At 39.7% G+C, this 27,963-nt stretch overlaps 1 protein-coding gene and 1 long non-coding RNA gene across 2 annotated transcripts in view; one reads left to right on the forward strand and one right to left on the reverse strand.

The window, feature by feature from the left end:
* The window catches only part of LOC115030605, a 13,988-nt gene extending 5,985 nt beyond the window's left edge, over positions 1-8,003 (reverse strand). Inside the window, exons 1-3 of the long non-coding RNA XR_003836192.1 lie at positions 7,885-8,003; positions 4,638-4,791; positions 3,305-3,334 (exon numbers count right to left, since the gene is read on the reverse strand). This is a non-coding gene — a long non-coding RNA (uncharacterized LOC115030605). The remainder of the gene's footprint in view (positions 1-3,304; positions 3,335-4,637; positions 4,792-7,884) is intronic.
* The window catches only part of Hspa4l (heat shock protein family A (Hsp70) member 4 like), a 49,958-nt gene continuing 29,085 nt past the window's right edge, over positions 7,091-27,963 (forward strand). Inside the window, exons 1-7 of the mRNA XM_021157433.2 lie at positions 7,091-7,342; positions 8,162-8,335; positions 14,491-14,548; positions 16,954-17,094; positions 20,813-20,935; positions 24,107-24,206; positions 24,533-24,666. Of these exons, the coding sequence (XP_021013092.2) occupies positions 8,229-8,335; positions 14,491-14,548; positions 16,954-17,094; positions 20,813-20,935; positions 24,107-24,206; positions 24,533-24,666 (663 nt within the window). The 5' untranslated portion in view covers positions 7,091-7,342; positions 8,162-8,228. The remainder of the gene's footprint in view (positions 7,343-8,161; positions 8,336-14,490; positions 14,549-16,953; positions 17,095-20,812; positions 20,936-24,106; positions 24,207-24,532; positions 24,667-27,963) is intronic.

The raw sequence follows: 27,963 nt of genomic DNA on the forward strand, positions 1-27,963 counted from the left end.
ACCCTCTTTACTCCCCTCCCCATGCCCCGAATAAACTCTATTCTATACTATAAAAAAAAGAAAGAAAGAAAGAAAGGAAAAAAGAAAGAAAGACTAAAAAGGCAAAGTGGTAAGGAAAAGAATGCAAATCTATGTCACAGCACCATATAGGACACATATTTAAGTCTGTTTCACAACACCATATAGGGCATAGATATGCTTACATTGCATGGCACCGGAGCTCCAAATTCCATTTAAAAATGTGCCAAGCTCTGAAACTTTTATTCAACAAATAAACAGGAAGTCTATCTGGCTGCCTTCCTGACTTGGACTATAATGCCTGGAGGGTGGACTATAATGCCTGGAGGGTGGACTATAATGCCTGGAGGGAGTCACTCAGAGCTGCTGGGGAGAGAGCCTCCACCTGCTGCAGCTTTGGAGCTGTGCTCAGTGAGCAGCTCCTGAGCACCCTGGCCAGTGCTGCCATCCCTCACAGCCTTCACACACTGGCCATTCCACTTGATTCCAGTCCTCCCCACCAAGGGAGGTGTTTTCCCTTGGGACAACTCCTGATTTCTTCCATACCTCATCCAGGTTCTAGAGGTTAATTTTCCCCTCAGAAGTGAATAGGTATATTAACACTACAGATGATATCTCTTTCTAAGCCAGCTATGGTGGTGCACATCTGAAATCACAGCACCATATTAGAATGAGGCAGAGAATCACAAGTTGGTAGCCCACCTGAGCTAAGAAATAAGACCCAGACTCAGATCTGTAGCCTTTAAGAACTTGACTATCTAATTTGGTGCCTGATGTATCTGGGAATAGAGTTTGAGACCCTCTACTTTAACTTCAGCTGTCTGCATACCTTGAAAAGGTGCTTTGTTTCAACCCTCTCTTGTCTCTGGGTTAAGCTTCCCACAATTTAATTCTCCACCTTAGTTTTAAAGAAAAATCATCTCCCAAACAACAATGCTGGGTGTTTGAAGATGAAGAATTTGAGTCTTTTATTATCAAACTAAATGTTCTGTAGAAAAGCAGCCAGTTAACTCCATGCCAGTGACCATGACCATGAGATGTCACTGCTCTTTGCTACTTTGTGGGTTCTTCTTTTTCCCAAGCTTTATCAGCCCCCCACCCCCGGCTTCACCCACTCTGACTAGATAAGAGAGAAAAAAGGGATAGAGGGGAGAGGCAGAGAGAGAGAGAGATCTCCAAATCTAATTTCCTTTTTCTTGTTTCTGCTTTGAGCACAACTACTAACAAATCCACCACCACTAACAACAACATATCGGGGCTCCAACACTTATATACCCTCTGAAAAGTTCCCAGAATTCCAACTGTCACATAATCACAGAACTATCTTCCGCTGGCAAACCATTCCTCTGCTAGAGCACAAGGCAAACCATCACCAGCTGCTTTGAAGCAGCCCCATTTCCAACACCTTGAATTAAAACAAAAACATCGTCTTATATTTCTGGTTTTGTTTTGTTTTAAGAAACCAAATTCCAGAATTCTCACTCCAATGAGATTTGAGTCTGTGGGGCAGTGGTGCATTCGAGTCCCGGCCACAGGTGCACCCTGACCTGTAAACTGTTGGAGTGCCACTGAATCAGTCACTCCTACACTGGCTCGTTCAAAGTTGCTCAGGAACTAGTGCAAGATAGTGTGCAGCAATCGAAGACTGAACAAGGACAAGGTTAAGTCAGTTTGTGGTAGTTGCTACCCAGAATGGATGTTTCCTACTATATCTCATAGACATTGTGCAAACGATATGTGTTTGTGAGACTTTCTGTATTAGTCAGAGTTCTGTAGAGGAACAAAACTGATCGGATGAATATAGATGGGATTTATGAGTAGCTTACTACTATTTATGAGTAGCTAGTCCAAAAATGGTTACATACCGACAGAAAGTCTAAGACTCTGGTAGTTGTTAAATCCATGTCTCAGCTAGTCTTTAGTATGCCCCAGAGTCCTAAAGAAGTAGGTTCTGATGCCAATGAAGGATAGTTATTTAAATGGATGACAGTGAGTTGTATTCTGCTTATATTAGAAGAAAGCTGATGTACCTGTCACTTTTTAATAAGATTTAATATTATCAGTTTTAAAAATAATTTTGTGTATTCTCAATATTCTTGTTGAAATGAGATATGTCAGATCTGAATTATTGAAGCTGGTGCCAGTGAAATGAGCAGAAACTGGGATGTTCCGTTTAAATGCTATCAGTGCAACCTAATACACATTTGACTCCCTGCACACACAAACCCCACCCCCATTATCAATGCTTATTTGAGTGAAGTTGCTGAAGAGTGACATAGTAATAATCTTTGGTATTTGAAACTTGTTGACAATGGGATATTTGATTTACACAGTAAAGAACAGTGAAGTATTTTATCCCTTCTAAGGAATTCTGGTTTTGTTTGTAACAAAAGCCTAAACGGAAGCCTTGATTGAAGAGAGTGAAATGCAGCTTTTATCACAATTATGCTTTGTTCCATTTTTCTACTGATATGGAAAAATACTACTTAGGACGATTTGCTATCTCATAGACAATGCTACATAGCTAAGTTTTGATGCCAAAATGTTCTCTATGGATGAAGAAATCCTTATACCCTAGGGTTAATATCCAAAAATATTTTCTGAACTCATTCATTACATAAGGGGGTGTCAGTAAGGATGAACTTAAATAATTTGTGGAAAATATTCACCTAGCATCTTACATCTGAAATAATATGAGATTTAAGTATACAAGAGCCTAAGGAGACAGCTAGGGTAACTTCCTTAACTAGCTGTGGTCAGGCGTTATCTTCAGATGTTTCCCTGGTCTCTTGCCATCTTTCTTTTCTGTTTTCACAACTACTAAGATGGAATTGGTTTGCTTAATTTCTGTGTAGTTTCTTATTAGCCACCTTGCCCTTGTTTCTGGACAAAAATTTAAGAAGCTTTGCAAAGTTGTGTGTCTAATGTGATAACTGTTGTTTATAGGAACCTACATTTCTTCTGTTTGGCACAAAGAAAGACAGTTTTCAGTTGAGAGAAAACTGCAGAAAAGCAGGCTTTGGTAAAGACGAGTTTATGGTTATAGCCTGGGGGTACAGAATCCTTATGTGGCAAAGCTGACAGTTGTGACAGATAGGGGTAGCACCTCATGGCCTTTACAATGCTTTAGGATACTCTAGTAGACTTTGTAAATTTATATTTTAAATTATTAATGTTTTTAAGAAAAAGACAGTGCTCAGATACAAGCAGGTCTGTAAAAGAAAATCTAAAGGTAGTAAATGGTTTGGAATTAAAATCAAGTGTCAAAATATGCTCTAAGACTCACCGAGGCCCGAATGAAGAAACTCCGTGGATTCTGACACGTCCGTCCAAACGTGATAGAAAGGAAGGAGAGGAGGCGCAGAGAGAGAAATGGTGGTTTATACTTTGCAAGGATCTCAGCCACCCTGAAGGGGGGGGGGGAATTTGCACAAAGCACAATGATACCTGAATCTGAAAATGTCATGAGGAAACCTGCACTTTCTAAGGGATTGTGTGTGTGTGTGTGTGTGTGTCTGAGTACGCACACACACACACATGTGTGAGGTAACTGCAGCACATGTGTGCAGATTCCCTGGAACTAGAATTAGAGTTGATTATGAGCAAGTTGATGTGGGTGCTGGGAACCCAACCTTGGTCCTCTGCAAAAGCAGCAATCCCTCTTGACTTCTGAGGCATTTCTCCAGTTCTCCTCCCATTATTTTCAATAAAAAAATGAAAACTGAAAAAAAAAAACCCTTAAAGGTTAAATATACAAAGTAAGTAAAATCCACAGGCTCGTAATTATGAAATTCCAAGATAGGAAAAACAGTCCAAATCTTTAAATGTTTGGTCTAAAAACTGACCAAGACTCTAAATTAGTTAGTATTTAGACTCATTAATAGTGGATGCTAGAGAGGGAAAATACAGTTAATTCTAGAAGCTGGGAGTACAGCTCAGTGGTAAATATGTGCTCAGTATGCATGGGGTTCTGGGCTAACTATCAGCTCCCCCTCAAAACTATAGTCAACTACATTATGACCGAATAGTTGAGATAATATTTTAAATAATTAATTCAAAGACATCTGCTGAAAGATTTACAAATCTGAACCCAGGAGTGGTATGTAAAAAAAAAAAAAAGGTGGTGGTATAAACAAATCAACAAACCTAGCTAAGTGCTTGCAGGCTTCGAAAGGAAAAAAATGCTAACTTTTGTGAATTTGGGAAAAGTTTAGCCCCCTTTTTACTTGTCTTGTGATTTTACATACATTCTGGTCTCCTCCTTCTTAATATAAGTTTTACAGGAGGAGGCTTGAATGTGACATTAGTTATCTTATGCTTAAGTAGGTAAGTTTGCTTACATATGAGGTTCAGTGATCACAAATCTACAAGTGTATCAGTCACTACTGCTGATACCAGAATAAAGATGGTATGTTTAATCTCCATTGCTCACTCTTCTTTCTCACCTGTTTGAAAATTTGGGCAAGATTATAGCTAAAATAATTTCTAAAAGAAATTTTATTAAGGCATCATATGTATGAATTATAAGACATTGAATACTTGTCTTAGGGTTTCTATTGCTGTGAAAAAAACACCATGCCCCAAAACAATGTGGGGAGAAAAGGGTTGATTTTGCTTACCCTCCACATCTCAGTCCATTGTGAAGGAAAGTCAGCGCTGTAATCTGGAGGTGGGAGCTCATGAAAAGGCCTTGGGGTGCTGCTGGGTGTCATGCTCTCCAGGCCTGCTCACATTGCCTTCTCTTACTCCCCACGCTTGCCTCACATCAGTCACCTACGAAAACGCACCACAGGCCAGCCTTGTGGGAACGTTTTCTCATCTGAGGTTCCCATTTCCCAAATGATTCTACTTGTGTCAAGTTAGCATATAACCATCCAGCACATTAATGAAACAACTATTTAACTCTAGAGATTAAAGGGGGTGGGGGAGAAACAGACCAGTCTGAGTCTATTTAACTCAGTTGCAGATTGCTTTCTGAGAATGTATGAGATCTTGGGTTCAATCCCCAGTTGAGGGGGCAGAAAACAGAAACAGAAACAGTAAAGAGCAGATTGAATAAAAAACTAAGACTTAACAATGAAGGCAAGTAAATCAAAAGCTGGTTCTTTTAAATAGTAATGATAAGAACCAAGAAAAAGACACAAGTAATATTAAGACTGGAGAAAGACAAAAACTATAAAAGAAGAGCACTGACTTAAATAAACCAATGTCTGTCAACAAATTTGAAGTAGATAAAATAGTAATATTTGATAAAAATATGACTTGATTGAAAAATAGTACAAGACATGAATAAACTACCCACTAAAATAATGTAACCAATGGTCATAAATCTTTGTCAAAGAAAACAGGAATCCCGTTCTAATTCTACAAAGCTCATGTAAGATAGTTTAAATGAGAATGACACCATAGGCTCATATATTTGAAGACTTGGTCTCCAGTTGTTGGAACTATTTGAAAAGGATTATGGGCCTTTTGGAGAAGGTATGTCACTGGTGATGGGCTCTGGGATTTCAAAAGCCCAAACCATTTCCATTTAGCTTTCTGTGCCTTCCTTTTATGCTCAGCTACTGCTCCAGTGCTGTGCCTGCCTGCCTGCTGCCATGCTTCCCACCATAATGGTCATGAGCACGAATACTCTGAAATTTTAAGTTCCAAATAAACTACTGTAACTTGTCTTGGTCATCAATTAAAAAAAAAAAAACTAAGAAAGCTGGTCTTGATTAAGAGTAAAGGAAGCAAACTGGTCAGTGAATATAGATGCAAATGTTCTACATAATTATCACAAGTGTGACTATGGGTGATTTGTCGGAGGAATAGGAGGGTGTTAAAGGGTTTGTTAATATTTTTCACTGAGTAACAGGTTGAGAATAGGGGTCTCATTTTATTCAATGATTAGCATTTGCTAACTTTCAGCATCAAGAGAAGAAAAACTCTTAGCGAACTAGCAATGTTAGGCTTAAATTTCTTATAAACACAATATTTTCTGTTAGAGACAAGTATGCTCACTACTATTCCTTATAGTCTACATTTTATTGGTGATCGTAGTCATCATTAGAGAAAGCAATAATAAAAGGACAAAATGAAGGGCTCCTTCACAGGCTATATGTTTTGAATCCGAGAGGGTCCAATAAACTAAAAGAACCAGAATCTACAATAGAGTGCAGCAGGTTCCCTAGATACAGGCTCAATATAAATTACCATTATCCTTATATTCCAATAGCAGCTAAGTATAATTATATTGACATGTTGATGTCAGGCATAAATGCTGTTTACATTTAGCCGGAAAACAGTCTAGGGAGTAATATTATCTTAAGAGACACTGAGCCCATGGCTTGGAAAGTAATTGCCAAAGGTCCTAGAGGCAGTAAAGGTTATGTATGCCTGGGATTACTACATGAATCCATGTAACTTCCAAGTGCTTGTCCTGTTTAACTACAAAGTACTCATTTCCTCCTGTTAGCTGTAAAGAATGAGAACTCTTTGTTCCTGGCATCAATGCCTTCTTTTTACTTAGTATTTTACGTGTTTAATAGGAAAAAAAAATCTTACACGTGAGATTCCAAAAACATCATACATAAATAAAATAAAATTCGTGGTCCTAGGAGAGCTTCAAGATATCCAGGAACTAATCTAGCCAGCGGCAGATCATTATCCTTTAGGATAATGGCTAAATGAGGCAACTTAGTAGTGGAAGCCACTGAGACCCAGAGTTCTGAGGGTCCAGAAGCATCCAATCCCTGCTCTGTGTGCGCACTGCCTGCTGGGAAGCCAAGGTAGGTGGTCTCCTAAGGAAGTGCTGAGTGGGCCAGAGCATGCCCCCTGCAGACTCTGAAGTCAAAAAAGATTCTTTAGAGACTCTAGAGTTGGAACAATAGTGGCGTCCCAGTTGACTTGGTATAGTTCCTGAAATGTATTTTGTATTCATTATAGCAACAGCGGGGGCTATTGCCACACTTGCTGCTGCCGCCCTAACAGCAGTGTTAATAGTGAAGCGATTGAGTAACTTAAGAAGGAGCACAAATACGGACTATGAGAGTACTGAATATGCGGATAAAAATTCCGTGTCAAGTTCCAAGGTGGAAAAGGAAGCACACAAAAACTTGGACGAGCTGGAAGAGAGATTACACAAGGAATTGGATGAGAAGGGTCACCAGATACAGGAACTGGACGAGAAGGGTCAGAATGTACATGAAGAACTAGATAAGAAGAGCCCACAAATACATGAAGAACTGGACCCTAAGGAACGTGGGACACAGGGGCTGGATAAAAAAGAGCCAAATTCACGCAGGGATGTGCATGGAAAGGACCAGGACCGCCAGACTTCGTAAGCATGAGCTAAAACTTGTTCAAGTGCACACAGGCAGCACGTCTCCTCACAAGGCAGGCTTCTTCTCTGAAGCTCCCTGGGCAAGCAGGTCAGGGCCTAGAAAACCACTTTTCATGGGGGAAGGTGACAGGTTGGGACCGGGCGCAGCGGGGTAGCTCTGAGAAGCGGGCGACCCTGGCACCGCACAATGGGCACCACCTCACAGAGGGGCTGCAGGAGGAGCCTCAGCACGAGCCGCACGCGGGCGGCCCCTCGGGGCGGCGAGGCCGGCGGTGAGATCCCAGGCTGCGGCTCTCGGGGACCCTGGGAGGATGCGGGCGGCCGGAGCGAGCGGTGCTGCGGAGAGCAACGCGGAGGAGGGAGGCGCTGCTAGGAGGGCGGCGCTTAGGAGAGCGTCCGCAAGCCACGGCGGCCCCGGCGTTGCCGGGAGACGGCTTCGCCTCCCCTGGCGTCGCGCGACCGCTGCCCCGCCCCGTCCCGCCCCGCCCTGCCCCGCGGCTCCGCGGCCTCCCCTCCCTCTTTCCAGCTCTTTCTCGAACCTGCCACTCCGCAGCGAGCCGTTGCCGAGCGCTGACGGGAGCGGCCGAGGGCGAGGCCGCCCAGCCTCAGCCGACCGGTGGCTCGCGCCTCCCGGGGCCGAGCGCGCAGGCGCAGACCGCAGTAACTGCCGGTTGGGGGCGGCGAACCGCAGTGGAGACGAGGCGGCGGGCCGGGCGGAGGCGGCGCGGCTCAGGCGGGCGGCTCCACCTCCGCAGTTCCGACGCCCTGCCCTAGATTTTCCGATAGAGAGTGGGTCCTCTCCTTTGCTTCTCGCAGGAGTCGCAGCGCCCGCAGTGGGGACCCGCAGCGGGACGCGGTCTCCGCAGCCCGAACCTTAAGCGGGATGTCGGTGGTGGGCATTGATCTCGGCTTCCTCAACTGCTACATCGCCGTAGCGAGGAGCGGCGGCATCGAGACCATCGCCAACGAGTACAGCGACAGGTGCACGCCGTAAGTGCCACACGCCCCCTTTCCTGGGGTGGGGCCCGGGACGCCCCCTGTGACAGGTGCAGCCTCTACAGCCAGGACGAGGAGGGCAGGGGCTTCCCTCTGGCTGCTCGGCTCGCCTCACCTCTGCTTGCCGCAGACATCCCTGACCCTGGGGCCCCTGCGTTGGGCTGCAGGAGGCGGGGGGGGGGGGGGCACCTCGGCATGGCGTCCGGGACAGGGAAGAAAGGTCTGAGGCAACCAGAGAGGGGTGACCTGGGATTAAGTCTGCTAGAGCTCTGCATTCTGCCCTCCCTCCCCCATCTCCTGAGCGACAGCTTTCTCAGAAAAGTGACCCCTGGTTATTGCACACCTCAGAAAACGAAGGGCAGTTTTCCTAACACTAGAAGTCATTGGCTTTATTTATTTATCTGTCTGTCTGTGTGTTTATAGAAAGGAGAGATGAGGTGGTGTCCTTGAGAATTTGAGATGATCTGACCAGTTTCCGGAGGGATTAGGTTAACGGTGCATTCACTATGAGAGACTCGGACAATGGGAATCTTAGCTGTACATTGGCAGTATCTTTCAGTTAGTGGAAATTGCCGTTGTTAGAAGCTACTACCCAAAGTGCGTGTCTACAGAGTGAATTGTTGGTGAGTCAGAGGCAACAGATCTTGTGTAAACAGGATTGTGGAGTGTTTCCATTATGAACTCTTGATGAAAGACTTTGTAGCATTATGTCATGGAAACGTGTGTTCACACGTTCACTTCTTTCTCCTTTCTGGAAAGTTTGTTGGCAAAGAACACAACTAATACTTGCACAAGAAAAACTCTTTGTACACTCTTGTTCACCTATAATTTGATGAGGAAAATTTTGTTCATGTGGTTTTTTTTTTGAAAGATGAATGATCCATACTATATTTTAAATTAATGACAGCCAAGATCAGTGTAAAACCATCTTTAAATGATGAGGTTAAAACAGTTCTAGTAGTTTAAGAATGTGACAGTATGTTTCAGAGTAGCTTTAGTGAATACAGAATGCTTTGATTTCTTTCCAAGTGTAGTCTGCAATGTTTTAGGCCTCCTCTTTTTTGAGATTGACCCATCACATCTCTATTGAAATTCTAGATAAACAAATGTGAACATTAGTCACATAACCACCATAATTCCAGGACCAATAATTTACTTGTGATTTATTAATTTATTAAGTATATATTATGAAAAATTATTAAACGTAGAAATATAGGTACATGAAGAGGCAAAATTAAAAATTAAAATTCTATCCAAAAATAAGACTTTTAGGTAGTTTTCTATTTGTTTTTAAAATAGAAAACTTGATGTTATGTTAACTAACCTCTATGTAAGGTATTTCTATTCCATTAGTTTTAGTGTTTGTATAATCATTAATTCCATCCCCTATTCTGCTTTCAGGTTGCTTATATTTTATTTTTGCAAATGTTACAATAAGTACCTTTTTGTTTACTTTTACTTTGTAGATTTGGGGTTGGGTTCTTTTGTTTGAGAAGTGACATTCAGCGGATGAAAAGCTACTGCGGACTTTTGAGATGGTTATTTGGCTTCAGACAAATAATCAATGCCCATATTTGCTATTTTTTGTTGTTTAATTTAAATTTGTTTAGGGGGTTTTAAAGGCTGATAGTACAAACTGTAACATAGGCAAACCTAAGACTGCTCTAAAATCTTCAAGTATTAATACAAAACAAAACAAAATGGTTCCCCAGTCACTTCTTTGATCTTGATCTTAGGGTGAGGAATCTGATATTACATAATAGGTATATCAACTTGTAATATTTCACATACTATTAATAGTCTTTTTAGCTTATGATCATTATACTAATTAATGACCATCACTTCGATTTGGTAAAGCTTTTCATTTAGAGAAGTGGGTGTCGGGTGGTAGTTAGCAGGTTCTAGGTCCACACACTTATCATTAAAAGAACCTTAAAATGGTTGTGCATTTGTATTTGTGTTGGGACTGGGTGAATTTTAATTAAGGTCATATCCTAAAATAATTAGCCTAATAATTTAATAGTTAATATGCATCTGCAATGGCTAATCAGTTTCTGGTTTTGATTTTTGAGACAAGGTTTTGGATAAACAGCTCAGGCTGATCTTGGACTTGATTCTTCTGCCTCAGTGTCCTGAGCACTGAGCTGAAAGGCATGCATTCCCATGCCTAATACCTGATCAGCTTTTTAAATATTTGTCTGTGTGATTTCTGTTGATGGACTCAAGTTATGAACTAATTTAATTATAAGTTATGTTTCGTAAGCATTTGAAAGCTTGTATTATTTTCCATTTGTTAAAATATTTAATCATTCTGGCCATAATAAAAGATTTGAATTTTATGTTGTAACTAAATTGTATATGCCTAGAGTATTTTTTTTTCTAAAAAGCATGTTAGAAAGCCTGTAGCAACAAGATGCCATTCTGAGAACATTTTTCCTGTTCCATCTTCTCCCATGACACACCCACCCTCCCACCCCCGAGATAAACAGTATTCAGATGTCTTTTTCTCCACAGAACTTAAGTCCCTTTACTTACAAACACTGAAAGTCTCTCAAAAGCAGAATGTTTCACAAGCTTACTTTAATGCCTAAAGAATCATGTTTTACAACTCTTGAGATCTATGCCAAGGCAGTGGCTCTCAGAAGGGATCCATTTTGCCCTCACAGGGACATCTTACACTTACCTGAAAATCCTTTTGTTGTCACAGTTGACAGTGGGAGTAAAAAAGGTGCTATTAGCATCCTGTGGGTAGAGGTCAGCATACAGCTGTTCAGTATAGCCCCATTTGCCCAACAAAAGAGGTATCTGGCTCAGAATGTTAGCATTGCCATGTTTGAGAAAGTCAACTCTCCAGACACCTTAGCACTGTACTTGAAACAAACAAGTTGCTTAGCTGTTGAAAATTTGATTCAGAGCCAAACTGGCAACATAGAAGAGGGTCAGAAAGGCTCACCAAGGGAGTGAGCTTGCTGGCTATCTCATATCACTATTCATCAAGCAACAACACAGTGACAGAAGAACTAAGAATATTGTGATCTGTGTCCCTGATAGGGGACAGGGAAAAGAAAAATAGGGCTATTTTTTTAAAGCTTATGTAACAAAATTGAGAGGAACAGACAGATGAAGAGATGGCCAAATCAAAAGGGCCTCAGTTAAATAGTTTCGGCCCTTAAGCCATACTCTGGAATATAACCTTTGTTTTGTATTAGACATCACCATATAACTATTACTACTACTATAATATTACTCAGAAACTTAATGGATTCTCTCTCGTTACTTGATGCAAATATTTCAGATTTACAGTCTGACCTTGATAACTGTCTTAATCAAATCCTCTTATGAAACTCGCCAAGTTGTATTATTCCTAGTTACCATACAGATCCACTTTTCTTTTCATTTTACAAGGGCCCATACTGTGTACCTACCAGTCAGTGATTCTGGCCTGTGCTGTGCGGGAGAACTTTCTATCGTGTATATTTGTTCTCTGTTTGCTTGGGTTTTATATCTACCAGCTCCATGTGCGTGTAAGGGACCTGAAAGGAGATTTATCTTGAGATACAGGATTCTGTTATTTTAAATTTAACTGACTACATGTGAGCATTGGCTACCATGTTGAATATGAGGACAGTCTGCCTTGTTTCCTACAGATTTCACATTTTGATCTAGAGATATAGCTGGGAAATAAATTTGGATTAGATGGTAATATATACTACGGAAAAGTAAAATTGATTTGAGATGTTACGAGATGTTTCTGTTAAGGAGAATCAGGAATGTTTATATAGGACTGTAGAGAAAGTATGAGACTTGATAACTTTTAAAGGAACTTATCTGGCTCCTGATTTTAGTGACTGGAGGATACTTCCCTGCTAGTATTACAGCAAGGACATCTTGCTATGTCACAGCATGTCAGAGAAACAGAAAGGGGACATGCTGTATGTGTAAGAGACCTAACATCCTTCTGTAAAATTGGCACTGATGTTCTGAGTTTAGTGCCTATAATCTGTCTCCTAAACCATACATCTTAAAGGTTCTGCCATCTTTGGGACCAGGTTTCTAGCACATGAACCTTTAGAGGGAAAGTGTGGCCAACCTCAGCACCACCTATATACCTGGAATGCCCTTTTCCACAAAACAGCTACAAGTTAAATACTTCCATGTCCTTTCAAGTTTTAATTTAGAAATTGCTTCTCTATAGCCCTGTTATGTAGAAGTGGCTGTTCTTTTTCATACTCCTGTGTATTCTTTTTTTTTTTTAATAAAAAAATTGTATTTACTTAGAAGCATTCAGAATGTCAATAAAACAGCCACAATTTTTTTTTGCAATTACAGAGTGGTATTCAGTTAACAGAACAACAATTATCTTTGTATAAGCTGCATCAGAGACAACTGAAGATGAAAAAAATAAAACCCAAAAATAAAACCAAAGGAAAAAAAAACCAAACTACTGTCCCCATATATAACTAATTTGTGCTGTGNACCAACAAGAACCTGCTTTAAATTTCCATGCTAATTTACAACCCCCAGATTGTACCAGGCAAGGTTAGTGGCTATTGAAAATACCACCAGGACAGGACTATCTAAAGACACATTCGGTAGTGTGTTAACTTTACAAAAAAAAAAAAAAAACACACTGTACAGTTTAAAAACAAATCTTACACAGCCTTACATTTCAATTTTTTTCTTTAAAAGGAGTGAGTTGTGTACAGGGGGGTTAAATGCTTTATAGACAAGAAAAAAAACTGCGCTAGAACCAACTTACTCATCATCATCTTCTTCATCTCCATCTTCCTCCTCTTCCTCCTCTTCTTCATCCTCCTCCTCCTCATCTTCCTCTTCCTTCTTTTTCTTGCTCTTTTCAGCCTTGACCATCCCCTTTTTTGCTGCATCAGGTTTTCCTTTAGCTCTGTAGGCAGCAATATCCTTCTCGTACTTCTTCAGCTTGGCAGCTTTCTTCTCATAGGGCTGCTTGTCATTCGCTGCAGTGTTGTTCCACATCTCTCCTAGTTTCTTTGCAACATCACCAATGGATAAGCCAGGATGCTTGCCTTTGATTTTGGGGCAGTACTCAGAACAGAACAAGAAGAAGGCCGAAGGAGGCCTCTTGGGTGCATTGGGGTCCTTGAACTTCTTTTTGGTCTCCCTTTGGGGGGGGGTGTAGGTTTTCATTTCTCTTTCATAATGAGCCTTGTCAGCCTTTGCCATATCTTCAAATTTCCCCTTTTCTTTAGCAGACATGGTCTTCCACCTCTCTGAGCACTTCTTGGAGAACTCTGAGAAGTTGACAGAAGCATCCGGGTGCTTCTTCTTGTGCTCCTCCCGGCAAGTTTGCACAAAGAATGCATAGGAGGACATTTTGTCTCTAGGCTTCTTAGGATCTCCTTTGCCCATGTTTAGTTGATTTTCCTCTTCGAGGCACAGAGTCGCCCAGTGCCTGTCCGGCTCGCGCTTGCCCCTGCGCTGTCTCTATGGAGCTCAATGTACTGCAATGGCTGTCACTCCTGTGTATTCGGTTGAGTTTTTTTCAATAGATTATAATTCTCCAAGGATAGAAAATGACCTATGTATACACAGTGTTTGTTCATTGAGTAGTTTCTTACAGTTAAAACTAAAATCATGGAAACATATCCTTCAATCACATGATAAAAATGTCATTCTTTATTTTTATGTTACATGCAACATGGAGACTAGAATAGCAAGAATTTGCACTTTCATTACGTGCCAGGTGTTGAAAGCATTTGACACCTACATTCACTCTCCTGATCCTCACCTCACCTGATGAGCAGGTGCTGCCATCACCTGCACCGGATGGGAACTGAAGAAAAGGACACTTATATAACTCCCACAAGATAGCTTGCTGTTGAATGACAGAGCCTGGGCACAATTCGAAGCAGCCTTACTTTGCTAAATATGACTACTCACAGCAGTAGAATTAGAAAAATTATTTTGGTACCAATACAGTATTGGCAATTATTAGGATAGTTTTTTAAATTCTAAAATTCTCATCACTATTCTGTGATATTATTTCTATGACCTATTATTAGATAATGATCATTTTAATTCTTTTAAATTTACTTCTGTATAAGAACCATTTAAAACCACATAAACAGTAGACAGAGAACCAAAGGAACTCTTGTTCTCATCTTTTTCAGGGCCTGTATATCTTTGGGATCCAGAACTCGAGCCATTGGAAATGCAGCTAAGAGCCAGGTATGTTGTTAGTGTGGTTGTTTTGTCTTAGAGGGAAAGTTAACTGCACGATGGTAAGTTTTCATGGTATGTAGTTGAGAATTGCAAGTGAGACAGAGTTTAGTTTCTTTGTATTTTGTCAGAGAAACTTTTTGCTGGGTCTGGTGCACATCCCTGTAATCCCAGTTCTTGAGGCATGGGATTAAGAGTTCAAGGCCAGCAGAAGCTTCGTGAGATACTGTTCCAGAACAAAACAAAACCAGAGAAAGAAGGATAGGAGTGGAAGAAGGGGGAGAAATAGATTTGCTTTGAGTTATAGACTAATTTTTCATGTCCTTTATTTTAAAACTTTTAAAGTTGGAATATCTTTCTTTCCATGTGGATTTTTCCTGTCTGATCACGTTCTATAGGGGCACTCTTCTGGATCATTCAATGACTAAACAAGAAATGGTTTTGGTAAAAGAAAGTAGAGGAAACAAAGTAGGTAATTTCCAGAGTGGCTCAGTGTGGCCTTGAAATTTAAGCATATCTCCGGACTTCTGAACTGCAGATGAATAGATATTAACTTAAAGTTTGCCTGGTAGCTTGGTGGCTTTATATTGTTTTAACTTTATTTCCTTAAACCAAAGCCCTTGGTAGTTATTTCTGATGGTTTACGTGTAGGTGGGTCTTTCTTAGAGTTCTCCTGTTTGTAACTTAGCACTAGGGAGGCTGAGTCAGGATGACCAGGTGTTCAAGGCTGATCTCAAGGGAGTTTAAATCCAGCCTGAGCTACATGAACTCCTCTCTCAAAAAGTCTGTAATTTAATGTGCCATTCTTTCTTTGTGAGTTGGTGGGGACTACTTACTCACTTATTCAAAAACTGTTGTGAACGTGTTTCATGTTTTCCATGTTCAAATTGTATACAAATGTTAATTATGTCATATTGTATGTAAACATTAATTTTTCTTAAAAATAGCTCCTTTAATTAGTTTATACACCACATTTTGGTATTTTTAAGAGTTTTAAAATTTTATTTGTGTATGTCTATGTGTCTGTGTGTGTGCATACAGAAATGGGGCCAGTGCACATGGAGGCCAGAGGAGATTGTTGGATCCTTTGGAGCTGGAGTTAAAGGCCTTCCAGGCCACCTGATGTGAGTTTTAGGATCCCAACTCAAGTCTTCATGATTGAGCAGCAAGCTCTCTTATCCACTGAGCCATCTTTCTAGTGCCACTGTATTTTGACTGCTTTAAATTTAGCAGAAATAGTTACGTTGTTTAAAGCAGCCTTTAATACTGTATCTCCTGTGCATTAAGTTAATTAAGCACCCCTATGTTTTCATTCTCTGATGGAAGTTTAGGATCTGTTTGACCTGGAAGGTCACTAGGAAAGCAGGTACAGCATCTCAGTTAACAGTGTACAGTTTCAACAAAAAAAATTATCTTGTTAGAATATCAGTTGTTTTCAACGAAGAGTGTTGCTTATTAGCTCTGCTACATGGAAGGGGTTTTAATTAGTGGCCGAGAGGTGATTCTCAGCAATGGGAACAATAGATTATACATAAAATGCCTCACAAGAAACCATATATTGAGAAAAAAGGAAAACTGAATTATTAAAATCAGTTTAAATAAAAACAGGAAAAATGGGGAAGGGTTTAGAGAAATGGCTCAGTCGTTAAGAGCACAAAATGCTCTTGCAGAGGACCAGAGTTAGCTTCCCAGAACTACCAGTAACTCCAGCTCCAGATATGACTCCCTCTTCTGGCCTCCAAGAGCCCTTTATTCATAGGCATCCACACACCCATATCCACATCCACATAATTTAAAATAAAACATTTTTAAAGTAAGGGGAAAACACAAAATCAAAGATAGTAATTCACTGACGGAAAGGGGCTGGAAAGAAAAGATGGTGCAGCAGCCAAGACTACTACTGTTGTTCAGAGGACCCACGTTTGATTTCAGTACCCACATGGTGGCTCACAGCCGTCTGTAAATCCACTTCCAGGAGACCTGATGACTTCTTCTGGCCTCATCAGGCACCAAACATGCAAGAAGTGTACAGACATACATGCAGGCAAAATAACTATATACATAAAATTTTTTCAAAGTGCTGAAAGCAAAGAGATAATTTGTCACTAGATTTTTACCATATTACTTGAAAAGTTTTAGGTGTGATATTATTATTGTCTCCTTCCCCCACCCCCCACCCCCCGCTCTCTCTCTCTCTGTCTCACTAACTTCTAGGATAAGAAAGAGAATTTTAGAGATACTTAAGATACATATATACTCACACTATAACTTTACTTTCTAGTTGGAAAAGAAGAAAATGAAATAAAATTCTGAATTTAAGTGTATGAGTTTAGGGATTTGGTGGTTTTAAGTATTATAGTATCTCATTTTGTCTCATTAAGTAACTGATAACTTCAAATGTGTATTGCCAACAGATAGTCACAAATGTAAGAAATACAATTCATGGCTTCAAAAAGCTTCATGGGCGATCATTTGATGACCCCATTGTGCAAACAGAGAGGATCAGGCTTCCGTATGAGCTGCAGAAGATGCCTAATGGAAGTGCAGGCGTTAAGGTAAGCATCATGGTGAGAGAGTGCAGTGTCCCCTTAAAGAAAAGAACGATGTGAGAAGGTTACCATCATAACCTCAGGTATGATCTTCTGTTTCAAGCCATAGTACATACGTATATCTGTCCTGGCTGATTTATTGTCCACTTGACAATAACAACTTGAGTTAGAGTTATTTGGGAAGGGGAACTCTAGATTGAGGAGATGCCTCAAGCATTTGCCTACAGGCAAATCTGTAGTACATCTTCTTAGTTACAGAGGTGGAGGGCCCAACCTGTTGTGGTGGTGGTACCCCCTGGGCAGGTGGGGTCAAGGGGTGTATAAGAAAGTAAGCTGTACAAGCCTTGAGGAACAAGCCAGGAAGCAGCGTTCCTCAGTGGCCTGTATCAGCTCCTGCCTCCAAGTTTCTGCTCTGACTTCCGTGGATGATGGACTGCACTGTAAGCTGAAATAAAATCCTTCCTCCTCAAGTTGGTCTAATAGTGTCTAATCACAGCAGTAGAAACCCAATCAAGGACAGTGCCTGAAAAATAGGTTCGCAGTAATTTTAGTGAATGCAAAAACCATTCTAGCTTAGAGAGTAACTTTTAAAATTAGTATTTTCGTTTGAAAGAAGAAACAACCACTGGGAAGAACTCCATTGGGTGAAAACTTACAGAAGTAAAGTCAGAGCCAACAAGTGGTTCCCCAGAGTAGTATAACTGCCAACAGGTCTTCAAGTTTATAAGAACCGTGTAATATTTCAAAATGTCAAAGCAAACTCCCTTCTGAGATGTGGATTCTGGGTTTTTGAGTGTATTCTAACACTTAATAGCAGAAAATAGCCAATACATACTAGTGAGATACTTCAAAGCACAGTCAGTGTATGACCAGCAATTCCACTCCTCCATGACCTAAAAGAGTTGAAAATATGTACACAAAATTCCTTTATATGAAAATTCATAACATTAATGGTGTAATTTATAGTAACAAAGTACTATATTTATGTATCCATCATGAGTTAGATAGGGGAAATATATCTATACAGTAGAATAATATGCAACTATAAAAAGAAAGGCTTGTTATACCGTATATGAACTTTAAATACTAAGTAAAGGAACCCCAGCACAAAAGTCCACATAATTTAGTATGAGTCTTTTTATTTGCAGTATCCAGAATACAGTACATGCAAATGCGTAGAAAGTAGGTTACTGGCTGCTATGGGCTAAGGGGAAGGGAGATAGGATGTACTGCTAACTAACTCTATGAGGAGATGCTTGGAAAGTGGAGATAAAACATTCTACAAGTAGAAAGTGGAGATCCACCACAATTTTATAACCCCTTTATAGTATACTCTCTGGAACTTTATGCTATGTGACTATCTCCCTACAGCTGTTTTCAGTAATTCTAAGCTTGAAGTGTCTGCACTGTGGATATGCCTGTATTTCCAGTTTTAGAAGAGGATTCTGACTAGAGTAGATGGCAGATTTTTAATAAGGAGAAAGAAGTTGTTCAGATAGGTCAGGGATGCCCCTGAGAGGTTAAAGACAGAGATAGATTTTGAAGGTATGCTTTGGTATAATCTGTGGGTCAATGATTGCTAAGTGGAGCTGGATAACTAAGTTATGCTAGCAGTAACTGAAGTCAGGTATTGTTTAGATTTGGGAGGTCTTGGTAAAAGATCACCTAGCAATCTTATCTATTATAGGTTACAATTTAAGATCAGTAAAATATTTTGATTTTTTTTTTATAAAAATAAGACTTAAGGGTGGAGGATTTATTTAGCTCAGTTGGCAAGTGCTTGTATAACAAGCACAAGGACCTGAGTTTGGTTCCCAGCACTAGATAAAAAAAAAGTACACATGTACACATATGTAAAATAGATTGTAGTTCATGCATGGGCTGGGGAAGACCATTGTGTAGGGAAAAGTAAGTTTTAAACAATAGAAGGTTGCATATTCGTGGTGTGTCTATAGGCTAGTTTAAAGGGCTTTAAGCTTTAAGATAGTTTAAAGAGTCAGTCCTGTGATGCACTTCTCCATCTTTGGAAGCTGAGTATTGCCAGACATCCCTGTGTATTTTGCCCACTTTTTTTCCTTATGGAGATTCATTTGAATGTACCTGATACTCACTTCCTCTAATCCTCAAATACCTTATTCAAAAGAGTACTGTGCACCATGCCTGCCAGTTACTGTAAGACTGCTGCTTGATTCACACCCTAACCTCAGTGTTACCCCTTACTTTATTTTTTAATTTTTGTTTTGATTTGATGTGCTTCAGTGTTTTGCTTACGTGCATGTCTGTATAAAAGTGTCAGGTCTTTTGGAACTGGAGTTACAGACATTTCTGAGATACCATGTGGGTGCTAAGAATTGACAGGGTCCTCTGGAAGAGCAGCCAGTGCACTTAAACACTGAGCCATCTCTCTAGCCCTGTATCCCCTCATTTTAAATATCATTTGTTAGTTATTTCTACATGGATTGGAATCAGTAGAAAACAATTTTAGTTGTGGTTCAAAATCATTCGTTTCCTTAGATATATGCTTATTTTTACATATACATTGCTAGGCTTGAGAGCATTCTCCTGAACTCTTGCAAAGGTTAGTGTCAGGTGCATTCTGGGGGTCTAGAGGTAAAGAACATAGGCTTATATTAGGTGAATTAAATAGTTGTTTTATGTTCTTCATATGTTCCTGGGTTTTAGGTTCTTCATGTCACTTGTATTTTATCTCATGTATATTGATGTTTTGCCTGCAGTATGTCTGTATCATGCCTGTTGCTTTCAGAGGCCAGACTCCCTGGAACTAAAGTTATAGATCCCTGTGAACTGCATGTGGTTGCTGGGAGTTGAATCCAGCTCGGGAAAGAACAGTCCCTGCACTTAATTGCTGAGCCACCTCTCTAGCCCTGTTCTGTATTGCTTTTTAAATGTGTCATACAGGCTAAGTTACTTTAAAATACAGGTTTGGGGGCTGGAAAGATAGCTCAGTGGTTCAGAGCACTGACTGCTCTTCCAGAGGTCCTGCGTTCAAATCCTAGCAACCACATGGTGGCTCACAACCATCCATAATGAGATCTGATGCCCTCTTCTGGGATGTCTGAAAAGAGCTACAGTGTACCTACATATAATAAATAAATAAATGTATCTTTGTGCCAGAGCGAGCGGGACTGGAGAGAAAAGTGTCTGAAGATAGCTAGATTGTACTTACATATAATAAATCTTAAAAAAAATAAATTTCAGGTTCCTTGCTCGGATTTATCCCACATCCCTAAATGCAACACAGTTAGGCACAAACCTTGTCTCCATTAATTTTGAATTTTATACTTAATCCATACTTATTCCTGGGAACTTTGGTGTAAAACATGTTACATATTCTTAAAATGGATTTTTTCCCCTTTGTTTTCCCTGTGTCTTAAATTTCTTGTTTTCAAAAACATGTGACTGAAGCTTTAATTTTAAGCTGAGGAGAGTACTAATTTAAAAAAAAAATTTATCTTTTTTCTTCATTATTTATTTCATACTTGCAAAATGAATGATAAAAATTAATGGTTTTAAGGACAAGGACCTAAGCAGTCCCTTCAAAGTAGTGTACTGTGTGTGGAGCTAAAGGTGAGAGGCATGTCCAGTGTTACTAGTTACTATATGTAAGGAACCAACTCATTTCCACCGTGGTATGACATATAGATGACGCTAAGGCACATGCTGTGTGAGTGGGTGACTCTTAGCATGTCAATCTTGGTTGTAGGTGCGGTACCTGGAAGAAGAGCGGCCCTTTGCAATTGAGCAAGTCACTGGGATGTTGCTGGCTAAGCTTAAAGAGACCTCAGAAAATGCTCTGAAGAAGCCAGTGGCTGACTGTGTGATCTCGGTGAGCAGCAGTGCATTGATAAAAAAAAAGGGGGGGGGGTCTTTTTGTAATTTCTCCCTTTGGCCAGAAAATAACTTACATTCCCTTTTCTTTGTTAAAAGCTGCCTTATTTGGTAAATTTTAGAATTGTATCAAGTCAGTTCTGATAATCAGCAAACCTTTAAAGCCCATTGTGTTTTATTATTTTAGTGGCTGCTGCCACTGACACATGTGAGATCTTCCTAAGGGACAAGTGAGAAGGCTTAGGAGGTGAAAGCACTCGCCACCAAGACAGAGGCCATGAGTTTGATCCCAGAGTGCTCATGGTGACAGGGAGACCTAATTCCTGAGGGCTGTCCTCTAATTCCTGCCTGAGTGCCTCCTCCCACACATGGGCACACCCAACTCCATATGAAGATACACACTAAATGAATGTAACTTTAAAAATCTTTTAAAAAGATAATCTTCCTAAATAGATTTTAACTTCTCAACTTTAAATACATTAATGTTTTAGGGAAAAAATTAAAAATTCAAAGTTAGGGATGTGAGGTTACAGGTGGGAATTTGAAGTTATAGATATTCTGTCTCAGGAGAAAAGCAGATATTTAAGAATCCTTTTTTTCCCACCAACCTCACCCCTTTTTAAGAATTCTTTTTTAAGGACCTTAATAAAATATTTATCTACCATAGCTTCTCTTGAAATCTCATTGAATAATGTTAACTACCTTTTAACTTACATGTTTTAACTTAATGTAAATATATTAAAGTTGACTACACTTAAGTTGAGTTTCATATCAGAAAAAAAGAATTAGATTATGAACTGTTCAGTAAACATAACCATCAAATATCCTCATTACTTGAATTCAATTGGAAAGAAATGTTAAACCTTGGTATTTTACTTTGTGAACATTTATAAATAGCAGTTAATAGTGTTTATCATTGACTAGGCACTGTAGTAGTTTATGTGTATTAACACATTTAGTAAACCTCAGAGATTCCCTCATACGGGTAGACTATTACATCCTAGTTTTCATATTGATAAATGTAAGGTAATTCATTTCCAAGAGCGTGCTTGCAGTGTTACCACTTTGAATATGTTTAAGATTGGTACAGGCATCCTAAGGTCTGTCTGTCATAGTCGTTGGCATTATGAAGACAGGTCTAGTCTGTGAGTTACTATATCTATAACAGCTACAAAAACACGTGTTTTATAAATTACCCCATGAGTATTATATGAACCATACATATTCATTCACTTATAGATTTTTAAGGAGAAGAATATTGATATCCAGGACAAACAAAATATGCATCAAACGCAACACAACCAAACTAAAGACTGCTGACTTAAAACTTAAAACTTATGCTGAGCATGATGCCATGTGCCTTTAATCCCAGGGCCCAGGAGGCAGAGCCTGGCAGATCTCTGCGTTAAAGGCTAGCTTGATTTATATAGTGAGTTCTAGGATAGCCAATGTATATAGTGAAAACCTGTCTAAATAAATAATAAACCCAGCAAACAAATTACTTAAGTTGGGGGCAATGGGATGGCTCAGTGAGTCAATGCACTTGCCACTCAAACCTGGGGCCGTGCACTCAGCCCTCTGAACCCATGTGAAGGTGAAAGAAGTGAGCTGCTTCCACAAGCTGTCCTCTGACTTTTATAAAAATGCTATGATATTGTACAACCCCCACATACACATCCTAATGAGAGAAACAGCGAGATGGATATTGTAACTTTTACCAAAAATCCCAGTAACCCTGAGGTCATCAAGGCACTGAGTTATTTTGTACATTAAAATATTCAATAATTTTTTTAAATTTTGGGCTAAATTAAAGCATTTCTTATCTTGACATGTAAGAATAAACAAGTATATATTTTAAGCTGGATGTTAACATTTTGGTTTAAACACAGTATTTTTGATAAAATAGGTTTTTCATAATTTACTAAAATATATATTTCCAATCCTTGGAAACACTTGATTTCATCTTCTTGCTGTATATACATTTCACAAAATGAAATTATGTTCTCCATAGCATTTTTTGTTCTGTGTGTGTGTACCTGCTTGTCTATGTGTGTGCCATGTGTATGTCATGCCATAGAGGCCAAAGGAGGGCCTCAGATTTTTTGGAACTGGAGTTACAGGGAGTTCTGCCTGATCTGGGTACTGAGAACAAAACTCTAGTACTCTTCAGGAACAGCATGTGCTGTTAGCCAACAAGCCATCTCTCCAGCCCCTGCACGGCTTGGCTTGGCTTGGCTCTGCTCTGCTCCTCTTTTCTTTTCTTTTCTTTTCTTTTCTTTTCTTTTCTTTTCTTTTCTTTTCTTTTTTTAGCATAATATACTATTTCATGACAATAGAGATCTAGCTCATCTTAGCTACATAGGATTCTACTATATGGATATACTATATTAGATATACCTAATCTTATTTCAGTATAGTCTTAGGGTTTCAGTTTACTATTATTAAATATGGACTAGTATTAAATTAACTTATTTTAGGTGGGGGTGTTTTTTTTCGATGAATTCTTACTATGTAGTAGTGTAGTAGCCCTGAATGACCTGAAATTCACTCACCTCAAACTCAGAGATCATCCTGCCTCTATTTCCCAAGTGATGGGATTGAAGGTGTGTGCCACCATGCCTAAATAGTCTAACATATTAGTCAAGCTTTTGTATCAAAATAATGCAGACAGCCTACCTTTGTAACAAAACTGGTTTACTTAGCTCATAGTTTTGAAGGATGAAAATTAATAATGGGCAATTCTATTAGTTTGTCCATTATTACATTACAGCATCGTTGGCAAGAATATGTATGAAGAAAATACCAGAGTGCCACACAAGAATCCAGACAGGAGTCCATCATTCCTTTCTAAACCAATACCTCTCAATTCCCTTAAGCATCTTTAACTAGAGTCTACCTCCACAAGGGTCAAACTAATGAGCCTTAGAGAGAGCAAGCTAAAGTGCAGCAAACAGACTAACACTGCTTCTTTGAGGCAAACAAAACTGGTGGTCCTGCCATACTAATCGCATTTGTGTTCACACTCCAAATCCAGTCTTCGTGGTATAGAAAGTATCCAATTTAAGAACCCACTCTAGCATTTGATGTTGATTTAAAGTCACATGTTTTCCTGCAGTTACTATTAAGTCTGTGGCACTGAGGCGCAGTAACTAATAACTGTTCTTGCCAGATCCCGAGCTTTTTCACCGATGCAGAGAGAAGATCCGTGATGGCCGCAGCCCAGGTTGCAGGCCTAAACTGTCTGAGGCTGATGAATGAAACCACTGCAGGTTGGTGATGGCTACCTTAAAGAGTTAGCATTTTCTATCTACAACTCTTTTATTATTTGTACAAACTCTTGTATTATTTATAATTTGTTGTTTTGGAATACAGAATTTTAGCAGAGTTTGAATTCCTATTTGAACTTGAAGAGCCGTTACTGCTGGAACTCATTTGAGTCACGAAAATAAAACACTTAAGTAATTTATGAAAAGTTATTGTAGGTTGAATCTATATTTTGCCATACTATATATTAGAGTACCATGTAAAAATGACTTTTCTTTGTCTTGTTCTCCAAAGCTATACAACATTTAACCTAATATTTGTTTTCACACAGTTGCACTGGCATATGGAATTTATAAGCAGGATCTTCCCTCATTAGATGAGAAACCAAGGAATGTTGTGTTTATCGACATGGGACATTCTGCCTACCAGGTCTCTGTTTGTGCTTTTAACAAAGGAAAACTGAAAGTAAGTAGCTCGGTTACTTTCTATTTATAACTGTGACGAGTGAGAGCACATAGTATGTAAAGACCTTAACAGGTGGACTGAAAGTCTTAGTCTGCCTCTTAAAAGCATAACCATCAAGGCAGGACTGGAGAGATGGCTCAGTAATGAAGAGCACTTGCTACTCTTGCAGAAGACCCAGGTTCAGTTTCTAGCACCCATAGGTGGTCCACAACCACCAGAAACCGGTGGCAGGAGATCTGACCCCCTCTTCTGATTTCTGAGTACAGTAAGTATGCACATGGTGCACAGACATACATGCAGACAAAACATAAATACATAAAAATAAATCTAAACATTCTCATTATATATATTCACGTAATATATATACACACATACATATTCATATACATGTATACATAATTACATACATACATACATACATAATACACATCAACAACAACAAAAAGAATGACCATCAACAAGTTTCTTAACTTTGCTCTTACTGATGAAAACCTCGTAGAAGCTGGTTTTGTTTGTTTTTTTTAATGAACCCTTAGCACTCACTTCTCAAGTATGAGTAAAGGAGGGCATTCCAGGAGCATTGGTGACTCAGTGGCAGCTGCAGCACTATGAAGCCCACAGCAGTGTGATGACTCATAACAGCTACATCCCTGCAACCTGCTGCTGCAGAGACCTGTGAGCTGCCAGGCCTGTGGGAGAGTCCCCTGGGGTCTCTGTAGCTATGTAGTGCTTGCAATCTGTCTGTGTGAGTGCTATGTGTCTGTGCTGTTCTGTGTCTGCCATCTGTTCAGATGCATAGCCTTGTGGTACTACCTCCATAGTACTATAATGAAATCCTTAGAATCACAAAATGAAAGGAAATGCCATCATTGAAATTATAGATAGTTTTGTATAAGTTGCCGTAATTCTTGGCCTCTAGTCTTGAATTTTAACTTACTAACAAAGGTGGATTTTTCTTTTTTCTCTCTCTCTCTAACTAAATTTAAGTATATTCATCTATACTTTTTCATCAGTGAGTCTTGTTGAAGTCTGATAAATGCAGTGGCCCAACAGCCCTGATTCTCAGTTGAATACACACATCATTACATGGAAGGATGCTTTTGCATTTCATGCTGGGCAGCCCTGTACCCTGTGGATATTCTGTATTCATGGAGTCTGTGTGAGTCTTGGAAAATTAGCACCACTTGTTCTTGCATCGTAGTGTGGTGTCCCCTCTAGAAGAAACTACTGAAGAGCCATGCCTGCAGAGTAGTGACTCCCTAATCATGGGATTATAACTGTTTTTCTCCTCATTTCTTGGGGAGAAGGGTTAGATAACCTGGAGAACTCTGACTTATAACCTATAGACAGCTGCCCAGCTGCCAGCTTAGCCTTGTGGGAAGGGTGTTATTTTACACTCTTGTGTGTTCTTTTGTTCTGCATTGTTATAAAAATAAAGTAGGTTTTATAAAAAAAATATAACCAAAAGGCTTAAATTCTAGCCTGGAAATTGACTAATTACATATAATTCTGTAGATTCACTCTTGGATCTCTTTTCTCGTATGCTTTGCTCTTGTCTGCACTCTTAGAACTGCTGTTTGTTCTTAAATTTCATTTGGGGTTCATATGTTAGAGAACCACTGAATGTGAATTCATGAAATTTTAATTGTCACTCAGTTATTTCAGAAAGAACTGTTCTTCTAATGTGACATAGTGTGTGACAATAGAGCAGGTACAAAGGATAATTTAACAAAATATTTGGCATCCAGTGATTGGCGGGTTTTTTTGGTTGGCCTTTACTTTCACAATTTTAGAGGTTTGTTTGTTTGTGTTTTATTTTGTTTTATTTTTTTGTTTGTGGTGGTTTGAATGCAAGTGGTTCTCAATAGGTTCACATGTTTAAATACTTGGTCTTCAGTTGGTGGAACTATTTGGGAAGGATTAGGAAGTGTGACTTTGTTGGAGGAGGTTTGTCAATTAAGGATGAACTTTGAGGTTTCAAAACCTGTCATTCCCAATTTGTTCCCTCCCCCAACCCCCTTTTTCCTCTCTCTTCCCCCTCCCTCATATTTGTGAATCAGAATCCAAGTTCTTACCTATTACTGGCTACCTGCTACCAAGGTAGCAGATGGGTGCTATGATGGTGGCTATGGTCTCTAGCCACAAATTAAACGTTTTCTACATTGCCTTGGTCACAGTGTTTAACCACAACAATAGAGAAGTAACTAAGACAGAAGTTGGTACCTGAGTGAATTTGCCGGGGCCAGGCTCTGTGGGTCTTCTTTGTTGTTCTTGGTTCTTCTTGAGACAATGGAGATGAGATATTTAGGTTGCTGTATAATAAAACATTTACTTATCTAAGTTACTTGGCTGAGCTGTCTGAGTCCTTTGAGGCCAGAAAGGCCCTTTGAGGTACTAAACTGCATTTAGTACCTCATCATGTAACAGCAGGGTATTAAGTAAAGGATTAATTGCTAGAGCCTTTTCCCTTTTATCCAGATGACTCTGGCTTGTTAGACTACAGGGAAGTTTGGATCACTAAACTTGTATTGACCCAGAAGAGGATCATGCTCACAAAAGGAAAAACTTTTACACAAGTAAATATGGATTAAACTCACATAAATTCACATACAGATTCATGCTTACATATTTCAAAAATCCCCATTCAAACCATTTGGATCCAGCTTTCATGCAATCTCACAAATACACACACACACACACACACACACATCCATACTGACATATGTATATAGAGCAAAACACCGAGTGCCAGCGCAGAAAGAACTCACTAATTCTGGATGAAAATGAGCTTCAGTCTTTCTTTATTGCATAGAAAAAAGCTTCTACTCATTGCTAAATGAACTAGACCCAAGTCTGTAAGAAGAAAGCTTCGTCCTCTTTAATAAGACTAAGCCTGCCTTGCTAACTATAAAGAAAAGACCTGTTCTGTTGCTGGTAAGGAGAAGCCTGCCTACTCCTCTGCTCCCTCTGCAGCAGCTTCTTTCTTCCTTTTTCCTTCCTGCATTCTGCATATTGCTCTCTTAGTAGTTTCAGTTGCCTTATAGTTTCTGAGTTATTCCACTCTGCTCTCTCCCCTGCTTTAATGTCACAGTAATGCCCCTACTCTCAGTGCCATCACTCCTAATGCTGTGCCTTTGCTTCTAAGTTCTTACTCTCAGTGCCATCACTCTTAATGCTGTGCCTTTGCTTCTAAGTTCTTAAACTCAGTGCCATCGCTCCTAATGCTGTGCCTTTGCTTCTAAGTTCTTACTCTCAGTGCCATCGCTCCTAATGCTGTGCCTTTGCTTCTAAGTTCTT

This window comes from Mus caroli, chromosome 3 (genome assembly GCF_900094665.2).
Source record: "Mus caroli chromosome 3, CAROLI_EIJ_v1.1, whole genome shotgun sequence".
Taxonomy (NCBI): domain Eukaryota; kingdom Metazoa; phylum Chordata; class Mammalia; order Rodentia; family Muridae; genus Mus; species Mus caroli.